The following is a 12,725-nucleotide window of genomic DNA, read 5'->3' on the forward strand; positions in this document are numbered from 1 at the left end:
GATATCCCACCGCTGCCACCAAATGTGACGATGTGGGTTCTGGCTCCACGCTCCCATGGCTGTTTGGGAACCCTTGAACCCAACACCGTCGATAATGAAACCGAGTGAGCCAGTCAATGGAGGCAAATTGAGCATCTGAGCAAGGGGATGGTTGAAAGTACAAAAGTGCTTTTATTAAAACAGTCAACAAAAACAGTGTTCATAAATAGTGCAGTTCTTCCAAATTCATTAAATAAATAATCCATAAAACGAACGTGGGGTAAAACCAATAAATAAACACAACAATCCTTTAAAAACGAAGGTTAAAATCTTCTCCTGGAAGCAGTCTTTAAAACAAAAAACAAATCCGGTGCTTTTCTGTATGCGTCTCACCTGCTTATCCCGTACGGGCTTAGCAGCAGGCAAGACGCTCTCTGCAACTGCCCTCCTACATCACACTTCGAGACTGGAGACCTCCCGATCCCTGGCTCGGTATGGCACTCATCCCAGTCCCGAGACTTGATTACCCCAATAGCCAGGTCGCTCATATTGGGGACTCCACCACCAAGCCTCCCGACTTCCGCTGCCTTTCCGCGGCCTTCTGCGGCTCGTCGCTTTCACCTTGTTACTCCCGCTACCAGATCGCTCAGCGGGAGCAACATCTACACAAACACCTGGGTGTCGGCCTAACACCCAGCTTCCTCGCAGCTGCCCACGGCGCTCGATCGCGCGCTCACCACACGCTCCGCGTGTCCGTCTCTCTCCTGCACCGCTTGCTTCCACGCTCCCTGTAACCTCCGTCCTCTCCTTTCCTTTCTCTCTCCGATCGATTCTCTCTCTTCCCGAACGTTTCTTTTTTCTTCCCGATCGTTTCTTACACTACCCCACAACCGACTCGCTTCTTTTTAAAGCGTGAGGGGCCATCACAGCTGCAGCATTAGCCACGGGAGCAATCACGAATGTGGGCAGTTCCTCACCTGTGCACACGGTGAGAAAGCGCCCACATCGGCGCACGCCCAGCGCTCGCTACAACAACGCCCCCTCACGAAGCCGCCTGGTGCGATGATTATTTATTTAAAATCAATGGCCTTTTCTCCACGAGCTGTGGACCCATAACACCACATTCCACCCCCCATAAAACTCCAGTTGCATGGGAAGGCTCCACTCCACTGCCAACCCAATGCAACTGGAGCTCAGGTCCACAGCTCGGCCACTCTACACTGCACTAAAACAATAAAAGCACTAAAACAATCCCACTAAAACAAACCAACCCAAGCCCCCTTCATAAAACAGGACATTAAAAGAATATGAACTTTAAAGACAAATAAAAACGACAGCAATAAATAAATGTACTTAAAAGCTCAGTCCTTAAAAATGTCCTCCTCCGGCTTGGTGCGTGGGTTCTTCAAAGTCAGTTACCAATCCCACTTGCTGCTCTGTCTCCTCTTCTGGCCTCCACTGCTAGCTCATCCCACCGCTGGGGATATCCCACCGCTGCCACCAAATGTGGCGATGTGGGTTCTGGCTCCACGCTCCCATGGCTGTTTGGGAACCCTTGAACCCAACACCGTCGATAATGAAACCGAGTGAGCCAGTCAATGGAGGCAAATTGAGCATCTGAGCAAGGGGATGGTTGAAAGTACAAAAGTGCTTTTATTAAAACAGTCAACAAAAAAACAGTGTTCCATAAATAGTGCAGTTTCAAATTCATTAAATAAATAATCCATAAAAGAGCGTGGAGTAAAACCAATAAATAGAAAAAACACATCCTTAAAAATCGGAGGTTAAAATCTTCTCTTGGAAGCAGTTTTAAAACCAACAACAAACAAATCCGGTGTTCTTTTTGTTAGCGTCTCACCTGCTTATCCCGTATGGGCCAAGCAGCAGGCAAGGCGCTCTCTACAGCTGCCCTCCTCAAACACACGCAAGACTGGAGACCTCCCGATCCCTGGCTTCGGTTTGGCTCTCATCCCAGCCTCGAGACTTGGACTCCTTGGTCTCCAGGACGCTCACACCAAGGACTGCCACTCCAAGCCTCCCGACTTCCGCTGCCTTTCTGCGGCCTTCTGCGGCTCGTCGCTTTCACCTTGGTCACTCCGCTACCTGCTCGCTCAGCGGGGCGACATCTACACAAACACGTGGGTGTCGGCCTAACACCCAGCTTCCATGCAGCTGTCCACGGCTCATTCGCCGCGTCCGCTCGCTCTTGCGGCTCTCTCCTCTCACCGACCTGCTTCCTCTCCTGCTCCGGTAACCTCCGTCCTCTCCTTTCCTTTCTCTCTCCGATCGTTTCTTTCTCTCTGAACGTTTCTTTTCTCTTCCCGAACGTTTCTTTCTTCCCGATCGTTTCTTACCCTCTAATCGATTCTCTCTCCCCGATCGTTTCTTACACTACCCCACAACCGACTCGCGCTTCTTTTTAAAAACGTGAGGGGCCATCACAGCTGCAGCATTAGTCACGGGAGCAATCACGAATGTGGGCAGTTCCTCACCTGTGCACACGGTGAGAAACGCCCACATCGACGACTGCCCCGCGCTGCTACAACAACGCCCCCTCACGAAGCCGCCTCGGGTGCGGTGATTATTTATTTAAAATCAATGGCCTTTTCTCCACGAGCTGTGGACCCATAACACCACACTTGTTTGTGTTTTAATATTAAATTTTTATTATATTTTTAATTTATTATTTGCACTTCATGTTGTTACACTGTGGACCCTGAGCTTCGCAATTTCGTCTATCTGTATACTTGTATATGGTTGAGATGACAATAAAGTTCGCTTTGACTTTTGACATTAAATCTTACACTTAATTTCACGGTAAAATTTACCAAAGGTATGCTCAGAAGCACTAGATGCTAAATAATACTAAAATGTTTATATCTTTCAAAAGCATTACACATATAGCATACATTTTCTTTGTTAAAATGGCATGCTTTTATAGTAAACATTATCATTTTAAAATCAAATCAATATAGTTCATTCCTAAGAAATATGATTAAAATATAATGTGACCTAAAATTGCTAAAAGGGATCATGATGATAAAAAAAATGTTTTGTTGTGTGGTGTTATTAAATATTTTGTATTCATGCTCCAGGTCTGCATAGATTATATTACCCAACCCCTACCCAGTGCTACCTTATGGTTAAAGTACCTCCAAACCACAATGCTTATTTTTTCCATTTGCATGGTTTATCTTAATCTGGACAGTCAATTCAACAGAATTCCATAAACAAGAAAAGTGATGCACAGTGAAAATGTCTCTCATGCTACTTCTAAAGTTCGGAACATTACATTCCCTTATAAACAATATACTAAGCTAGCATTTAGTCTATCCTTCATGTACATATACATTTTTAATTCAGAAGTATTCTTAAGGAATGTGAAAAGGAATAGATCCAGGGAACATTTTAGAAAGCAAAAGTAAAAATTTGTGTCTATATTATACAGTGTTAACACCTTTTAAAAGCTGAGATTTGTTATGCTGAATGGTCTGTAACTGGCAGTTGTTCAAAATCCTCAATTATAAGTAAAATACAATAGGGACACTATATGTACAAATATTACACCTGTACCACTATAGTTTTATTTTAGTTCACAAATTATTATACTCTAAATGGAGTGCCAGAAATTGATGTAAAATAGCAAGTTACTGTTTATTGTTTATTTCAGTTTAGAATTTTTGCAAAAATAACCTGAAGAGTTTGACACCTATAATTTATTTGAGTCTAATTGATGTATTTTTTTTTAATTCTGTAAAACAATATAGTGTGGTGAACATTATATGAAGGGTAGTCAAAAAGATCCCGGAATACTGATATAGTGGGAGAGTGAGAGATTACATACACATTGTTGTGGAGGGGAGTACAGCATGTCTGTAAAACAGTTATATGTGTGGATTGGTTTCGGCGTGTAGTATTGTTTTATTACCATTTCAGTTAGACATGTGCATACTCAGTCATTCAGCGCAGTGTCAGAGTCTGAACAATGTGCTAACATCAAGTTCATGTGCAAATTGAGGAAATCTGCATCAAATGCATTAGCAGCACTGCAGCACTTGAATTTAGTCAGCAATAAAGCTGAAAGATGTTTCTAATTTGTACCAGAAACCTTTGGGGGAAAAATGAGAAAGCAAAACTTTTGGAAAAGAGGTGAATGGTGGCTAAGGAGCAGCAGAAATGTAAAGATTAAGAAAGAGGTTGCAAGGATTCTATTCTGAATATTAAATGGCGATGTGAAAAATGTTTGATGCAGTGATTTGATTGAAACAACTTTTCATGGAGGCAGGTCTTTTTCCTGAGCTTTGGCACCTCAGATTCCTGTAGGAAAAACAAAAAATCGAGCTGAACAGATGATAATGAAATTTGTAAATTGTACAAGTGACTAGGTAATATGAAAAGTATAAGGTGAGGACTATGGTAGAAAAATTCAAGCAATAAAAGGCTGTCAGAAGAACACAGTACTGTAAGGAGTGACATCAGAGAAAGAGTGACCAGGAAAATGAATAGTAAAAAAAAAAAAATTAAAAATCTAAGCTATGTAGAAGTTTGATGGAGTGGTGAATGGGGAATATAGAGATTAAGAAACGGATGAGTGAGGTATTGGGTTTAACATGAATGTTCAAGTACCCTGTAACAGTGAAAGGAGTAGAAAATGAGTAAATTTATCAGAAACTGTTTTTTTGCTTTTTATTTAGGAAGTACTTACATGAATCAGCAGAGTGACATATCATAATGTATAGAAATAGCAAAGATTTTGCATAAACGATATGAAGATATGGTTAAAGTAGGCGTGAAGCAATTCATTTACTGTATAGTTGCTTAGATAGGAAAATCAGTACCACCAAGTACGCTCATGTTGAGTGACAAATCATGTGCAAGTTGGAATAAAGTAGCTAGTTTTGCATAATTCATTTAAGAAATATTAATTAATTAATTAATTAATTAAAGGTTTGCCGAGATGGAATACGTGAAGATAGTTAGTTCACAAGTTTGAAAATTACTAGTAGACTGAAGAGTTACTTGGTGATGAACAGATTTGTTATTTTCATTATTTGGCACACTTAACAGGCTGTACAAACACTTCCACTTCCCCTTTCATCCCATCACCAATGTAACTTATTTTGAAAACTCAAATAGCACTTTCATTCTTTACTTTTTGTAAAATTTCAGTTCATCGAATAAGTCACTGGAAGCTATTTTTCTCTTTAATACCAACTGGATTGTTTTGAAAGCCTTAAGGGGTTGCATGTAATATGCATTTTTCATATCCATAGTATTCTAATCTTAGCAATATCAAGTAAAAGGGAGTAACCAACCCTGGACTGGAGACCAGGGGCCTCATGTATAAACGGTGCGTACACACAAAAATGTTGGGTAAGAATGTTTCCATGTTCAAATCACGATGTATAAAACCTAAACTTGCCGTAATGCCACACACACTTTCACAGTAGCTCACACCCTGGCGTACACAAGTTCTCCGCTCATTTTTGCAGACTGGTGGCATCCAGCGTCAAAGCAGTGCTACTGTTCCAGTGTGGTTTCCCTTTCTTTTTTAGATCCACATCAATGACGCAGTTTTATAAATACAGTGGTACCTTCGATGTTAATGTTGATTTATTTTGTTTTATAATTGTGTCTTTCATTTTTCTATTCTTTAATATGTAAAGCACTTTGAGCTACTGTTTGTATGAAAATGTGCTATATAAATAAATGTTGTTGTTGTTGAGATACGAGTGCCCCAACATACGAGTTTTTTGAGATGCGAGCCGTCACTAGGTCGATTTTTTTTTGTCTTGAGTCACGAGCCAAAATTCGAAATACAAGCCATCAAAGACCTTGTCCCCACACATTCCGAGGAACTGACGACAGAGGATTTGACAGAACTACAGACACAGCAACATACGGAAGTTCGGCAGGAGATCGTAAACGTGGAGTAGGTTATCTCTTAAAGTGCGATAAAGGAAGTGTTTGCAATATGGGGAAAAGTTTCAAACTTTAAAGAAAAGAAACACCCTGAAAAAATTACAACTGATCATACAGCGATGCTATTTAATGACACTTGCCTAACACTTGACTTTATTGAAAAGAAACTGATTGTGCAGCTGTGCTATTTAATGACACTTGCCTAACACTTGACTTTATTGAAAAAAAACTGAATGTGCAGCCACGCTATTTAATGATACTTGCCTAACTCATTTCAGAAACATTCTAAAGGGGAGGACTAAACAAAGCTCCTTGGACAGGTTTCTATTGAAACGCCCTGCAAATGAAAGTGTCGAAATTGTGGCAAAAAAGAAAAAAACTAGTGAAGAAGAAAATTAAGTTAAGCAAAAGTGAAGTGAAAGAAAAAACCTTACAATATGCTAATCTGCTTCACCAACATCTGTTTATTTCTTTAGATTCTCTTTTATGAATTAGGTTTTATTTTGTTTGTATACAATATTTGTTCATTATAAATACATTTTTCTTATGCTGAAAACATTTAACAAAAAATTGGGGTGTTTTTTGGGGGCTTGCACGAATTAATCTCATTTCAATTGATTTCAGATACGAGCATTTTGACTTACGAGCTCGGTCACTGAACAAATTAAACTCGTATCACTGTACACTGAAATTAACCACATATTGTTTATTAGTTTAATGCATCTGATTGTAATTAACCTGTAACAATATAATGGTCCACAGAATGGTCAAACTATTCTAAATACAATAGCTGCTTTAGCGTTGTTACTCTCACTTGCACCTTCTTCTTCTTCTTCTTTCAGCTGCACCACTCGGAGTATTTATATCATTGTGTCTGAGTGAGGAATCACAGCTGTACAGCAGCTGATCGGAAAGAGAATTATCAATATACAGCATCAAGCACACGCTGCCTCAGCCATGCTGTCTATTGAACTGCTCTCATACGGCAATGCTTCAGAGCCTTTCCTGTACGGACTTTGCGGTTCAGAAACAGTCTCATCCCAAGAACTATAAATGCACTCAATCAGTCCATCAAGTTCTCCTTGTAGAACTGTTTGTACTTATAAGTACAATCACCTCACTGTAAACTTGAGATACAGTTATAATATTGCACAACCTGAGCCACTTTATAAAGCGCGCATTTACATATGATGACTGTATCATTTTTAAGATCACATGCAGCAAAATATGTTTATTATATTATACAGATAAAACTTATTTTATAAAAATTATTTCACCGAAGGTCACGCAGCAAGCATCTTGCATGAGACAGGAACAATCACTGCGTCACCGTGTTCCTATGTTTAATAACATGCTTTAACTCTTATCATCATGAAAATGATATCAAGTATACATCTCAGTATTTTAATTATTCAAAGAGCTGTAAAGTTACGAATGTAATGGATTCTGTGTCCTGTTGAAGGAAGAGAAAGCCCATTTAAGAATCACGTAGTGATTCACACACACAGAGCACATAGAAGATCAAATACAAAACAAAGCATTTAACGTGCTACTTTAGTTGGGATTTGAGAAACTAGTAAATTAAACGATTTCAAGATGAAGTTTATGATGTTCTGCTTTAATGTCAAAATAAACTACGTGATTAAAGTGGAAATTTCGAGATTAAAGTTGCCATTTCATGCTTTTTTTTACCACTGTGTACCTATTTTTTTTTCCTCTGTACCCTAATGAACATTCATATGACACTCAGACGATGGGCTACGACTCGCCTTTTCACGGCGACTTTGATATCTGACATCTTTTTTTTATTTCAGGTACTGTGTGACTTTGAACTTGAGCTTTCGAGTTTCTCCGACACTCTGTCACTCGATGAACTTCGTTTTATTGTGTATACCACTATTTAATCCAACAAATAGTACATTTTTCCTTGCCTCCACTTGTTTTTCGCTGAAATTCTTCTATTTACCCCCATGCTTTTGCTATTGCCTTTTCACAGAACGCTGAGCTTAAGGGCTATTTATATTGATTTGCATATTCAAAGAGGTGCAATTCTGGGAGGAGTTTGGGAGTGTCAGCAGGCCCATGCACGTGCGTTACTTTTCACTCTGACTGGGATTTATGTAGCGGATAACATGGAAGTTGCCGAACATACAGATTTATGCATTTGGATTTTTTTTTGTGCGTACAGACATTTCCACTTTTGTCCATACGCCATGTTATAGTGTGAATTCTTCTCACGGTGTTATGCATGAGGCCCCAGGTATTCTCGCACGCGCCCCTGCACTTGTTCACACTTTATCAGGAAAATCATTGACGGATTTGGGGAGAGCATGCATACTCCAAATAGAGACTGGATTCCAGTTTTTTGGCGGTTTTACTTTACAGCACCAACTCCATGAAGTTGTATGTAATATCTTCATAAAGTCATTTGAAACTGAGGAGTAGAAAAAGTGTGGGTTTTTTTTTTTTCTATTTTCTTTTTTTGCGATTTAAGTGAAAACAATAGCAAGATTTATGTATTTATTTATTTAACTTTATTTAAAAATAATTTGCTTGTTTCCTTTAATCTGTCCAGGAGATCATGTGCGACATCGTTTTGAAATGGAGCTTATAAGAATGGGATTGGACCTGCAGAATGCTTGGAGGGTGTCTGATATTAATAACAATTACAAGTAAGTAATTTCTGTATGATAGACTTTGATAATGCCATATATTTGAAAACAAAGCATGACAAGCCTAACTTTACTTATTTTTACTTTTGCCACAATTTAATGACTTAAAAACTACTGGTTTTCTCGTAATTTTTAGGCTTAAGCTTGTGGTTACATTATGAGTGTACATTATCATCATATTATTTATTTCCATTGTAGTACTGTTATCACTAAAAAATAACATTTAAGTTATGTATTTTAATACATTCTTGTTTATCATGACAGTGATGGCAGGTTGCATATTGGTTGATCATACCACCACCATCACTACTACTAGTATTTGTCAGTCTTGTTTTGTTGATATTCATTGACATAGCCTCATATATGCCATATTTTAAAACAAAACTTGACCCGAAGATATCTAGAGTGAACTTTTAATTCAAGTTTATACTTTCGCTATGGTAATTTGCCAGTGCTCAGTCTGTGTATTTTTTTGTATATAGTCACATAATTTTATGTTCAATGTAGCAAGTAAAGAGCTGCAACAATATACATCTGGAAATGGGGGGGAAAAAAGTAAAACTTGGAGATACAATGTTTCAGCTTTGTAGCCTTCATCAGGTGTGCCACACAGAACAGAACATTATAAATATAGCCTTCTTTTTTATCTTGTGACTAACTTTTTTCCCATTATAGTGTCATCTTTGACATCAAATTCAAAGTGATAAATTTTCAGTATTAGAAGTTGCTTGTCTTTATAATTGTTTGAGAAGTATGCTCTTCTCCAGTATATATCCAAACAGTGGTTATTTGGATTTGCATCCACACAGCTTTGTTATGTAGCAAAAAGCTGTAATAGAGACTGTTGACTAATGAAACAGTAAGCTGAAGAATGTGGAACTGTACTGCTGTGGAAAAAACGTGACACATGCATCAGTACATCCAGGCAATATATTAAATCATTTGCATTCAAGGTCAAATGTTTACTTTGAGTTTATTGGCTTAAGGTGTTGTCGGCTTCCCAGAAAATGTAGTTTATAAGCTCTGTAGTATTAAGTCAAGTCAAGTTTATTTGTGCCTTCAGCTATACCAAAGTGTTCAGTACAAACATGTTTACTCGGAGGTCAGGTGCATTCAAGATAATGAAGTGTACATCAAAAGACATTACCTCAACATTACCCTGGTAACAAAGTGCAGTATGCAACAAGAGCAAACATAGCATTTCACAGCCAATGTTCTTAAAACAAAATCAGTCAGTAAGGGTTGAAAGTAAAACATTTAGCATAAATATAAACGATTATAAATGTGTTATGTTCAGTACAGTGTTATGTAGGGTACAGGTAGTGTACAAGTCTGCATAGAAGATGGATAAAGTAGAACGTTCAAGTACTTTCACCAAGGGGTTGGCATACTTTTTAGAATTCTGACAACAGAAGGGAAGAAACCATTCTTGAGCCCATTAATGGTGGACCACATACTATGGTACCATCAACCAGATTACATGAAAGCAAACAGTCCATGGCATCAATGTATGGACTACTTGATAATGTTTAGCACCTTTTCTCTTTTTACTCTGCTTCTTACAGACATCTTGAATGGAAGTCAGTGAGGTCCTTAATTCTTTTTGCTGTTATTATAGAACTTCTTGACTTATTAAACACTATCTGAGGGTCCTTTACAATTACAGAGCTTGAGTGGAGGTGCTTAGTTATATAGTTAACTTGCCTGCGCTCCAGTTAATATGTCACTTGTTTGGAATGACACAATATAGGTGGTGCATGGATTGAACCTTGAACATTGTGTTTCAAAGTGTAATGCTTATTGCCCATATTATCTACAGATGTCTAAAAATAGCTGTATTACACCTGTGCCGTCTACTTAATATTTTCACAAAATGTTATATAATCTGTACTGCTATGATTTTCTAGGTATTCCAGCATTTTGTTAAGGTGAGAAGTCATAAACCCTTCAAATGTTAAACCTAAAGGTGTGTTTGGTGTTTATTATTTGCTTAAATTATAAATCAATATCTCCATCGCTGGGTGAAGTTAGAACTTTACCATGAATATAATAAGATCAGATGTTATGCACCTGATGAATCAGCAGTAGAGCACAAGTCATTGCAGTGTAATGCCTTCCAAAATTCAATAGGCATTCTGGTACCAGCAGCTTAATTGCTTAAAATGCACATTCCCCATAGACACAAAATGCTGGAAAACTGCTGGAACTGGTTGATTTATAAAAGGCTGTATTTTTATTTAATAAATTATATAGTACAAAATCACTGTTACCTTCACAAAACCTATTCTTATAAACAACTCTGTTCGTGTAAGCTTTAAGAAGACTTTTTTGTGATATATGTATTATAATGTAACCATTCACTAAGCATCATTTTAATTTTAGATGTAAATAGGCTAAATACTGTAGATGTTCAAGGTCACAAGGTTAACTTCATGTTTATTGATGACTTGTATAATGCAGAAAAATAATAAAGCAGTTAATATTAGAAGATGGTTAATTGATTAGAATTTTTTTAAACTATAAAATATGTAAACATTATTCATGTGGATTTTGTAAAGTTCTAGTATTTCGAATGATATGAAATTCATGTGAAGAGTACTCAATCAGTTCTTAGATGGTAACAACTTAGGGATAATGTTTACCAAGTTTCAACTCGGTTTTTAATATTAGCCCATTTCGGAGATGCTTCTGTCGTATCTGCTATGCTACTCTGGTTGTAGAGTTATTGTTGTTAGCTTTGTTGTTTTTGTTTGTAAGAAAGGATGCAGCTCAGATAAAGTAGAATTCACATCAATCGTGTTTAAAATATTTAAAATCAAAATCTTTAAACACTCGTACAGTGACTTTCAAATTGCATTCAAAACATCTGTAATGTTTGCCTGTTTGATGTAGCCAGAATGAATTATTTTTTGTTGTAGCCTAGAACTGTTTGCCCCAACCCCAATAATGTTTATAATGAGTTTGGTGCTTATGGTTATCAATGAAACAGCCCCATCAGTACAGTATAACTTAATTATCATGGGGAAGGCTGTGCTTTGTAAAATACATATTGACTACATAGAAAATATTTTCTCCTCATGTGGTTGTGGTCAGATTTGTAGACATGGAAATGTTGTTTTAAGTCGGTTTCCTTGTTGGCACTGCATATACAGTATACAGTAAGAAAGCCTTATCTGACAGCAAGGTTAAATATAAAATGGACACTTTTTCAACTTTTACATTAATATGTTCTCAATTTGTCTAATCATTATTTCAGTTCTGTCTTTTATTGTATTTTTGGACAATGGAATAGTTTTAATTTATCAGGAACTTGCAGGCCACTTGTTTTAATACAAGCAGGCATGATGAGTTTTTGCCTGGTAGATGGGTGTCAGGAGCATGCACTCATTACATTAATTAATTATAATAAATTAGTGATGCATAAGATACATTAGTGGCCTGCTTGTGGTCACTTAGAGCAGTGTTTCCCAAACTCGGTCCTGGGGACCCCCTGTGGCTACAGATTTTTGTTCCAACCCGATTCCTAATCAGTGACAACACCTGATAACACTGATCTCATTTAATTAACTGGTATTTTTTTCTCTTATTCTACATTCAGCAAAGCAAAGTGTGTGATTGTTACATTTATAAGAGACTAGCAAAATACCTGCGCTTCGCAGCGGAGAAGTAATGTGTTAAAGAAGTTATGAAAAAGAAAAGGAAACATTTTAAAAATAACATAACCTGATTGTCACTGTAATTGTTTTGTGACTGTTATGAGTGTTGCTGTCATCAAGGATTTGATTATCATTATTTCTTTCAATCAGGTTCGTATTTTGAGGACGTGTTGTTATGAAGTTACATTCCGTGTTTGTCAACTGTTGTAAAGATAACAGGTTTCATTTATCGAAGTGTTCACCACGCAAATCGCAACTCATGAATATAAGATATTTAACAGGCATTCCCGGTATTAACTTGTGCTAAACGTACCATGGTGTGACGTAAGGGGAGCTGACTGAAAAAAGGCAAGGAGGCGCCTATTTTGAGCGAACAGGGAGAAGACATCGAAGGAACTGAAAAGTGAGAAGGAAAAGTCTTTAAATAAAGAACTAGGAAGGTTAATGGAAAGAAGCAGCCAGCGGTAAAGCAAGGAAGACTTCGTAATAAGGACAG

The 12,725-nt window shown here is 37.7% G+C and overlaps 1 protein-coding gene across 7 annotated transcripts in view; it reads left to right on the forward strand.

Annotated features, from left to right (window-relative positions):
- The window catches only part of mtmr4 (myotubularin related protein 4), a 226,069-nt gene that overhangs the window by 137,353 nt on the left and 75,991 nt on the right, over window positions 1-12,725 (forward strand). For all 7 annotated transcript variants that reach the window (XM_039756820.1, XM_039756817.1, XM_039756819.1 and 4 more), the window contains one exon: window positions 8,477-8,573. In XM_039756820.1, coding sequence (XP_039612754.1) covers window positions 8,477-8,573 — 97 coding nt within the window. The remainder of the gene's footprint in view (window positions 1-8,476; window positions 8,574-12,725) is intronic.

Source organism: Polypterus senegalus, chromosome 6 (assembly GCF_016835505.1).
Source record: "Polypterus senegalus isolate Bchr_013 chromosome 6, ASM1683550v1, whole genome shotgun sequence".
Classification (NCBI taxonomy): domain Eukaryota; kingdom Metazoa; phylum Chordata; class Cladistia; order Polypteriformes; family Polypteridae; genus Polypterus; species Polypterus senegalus.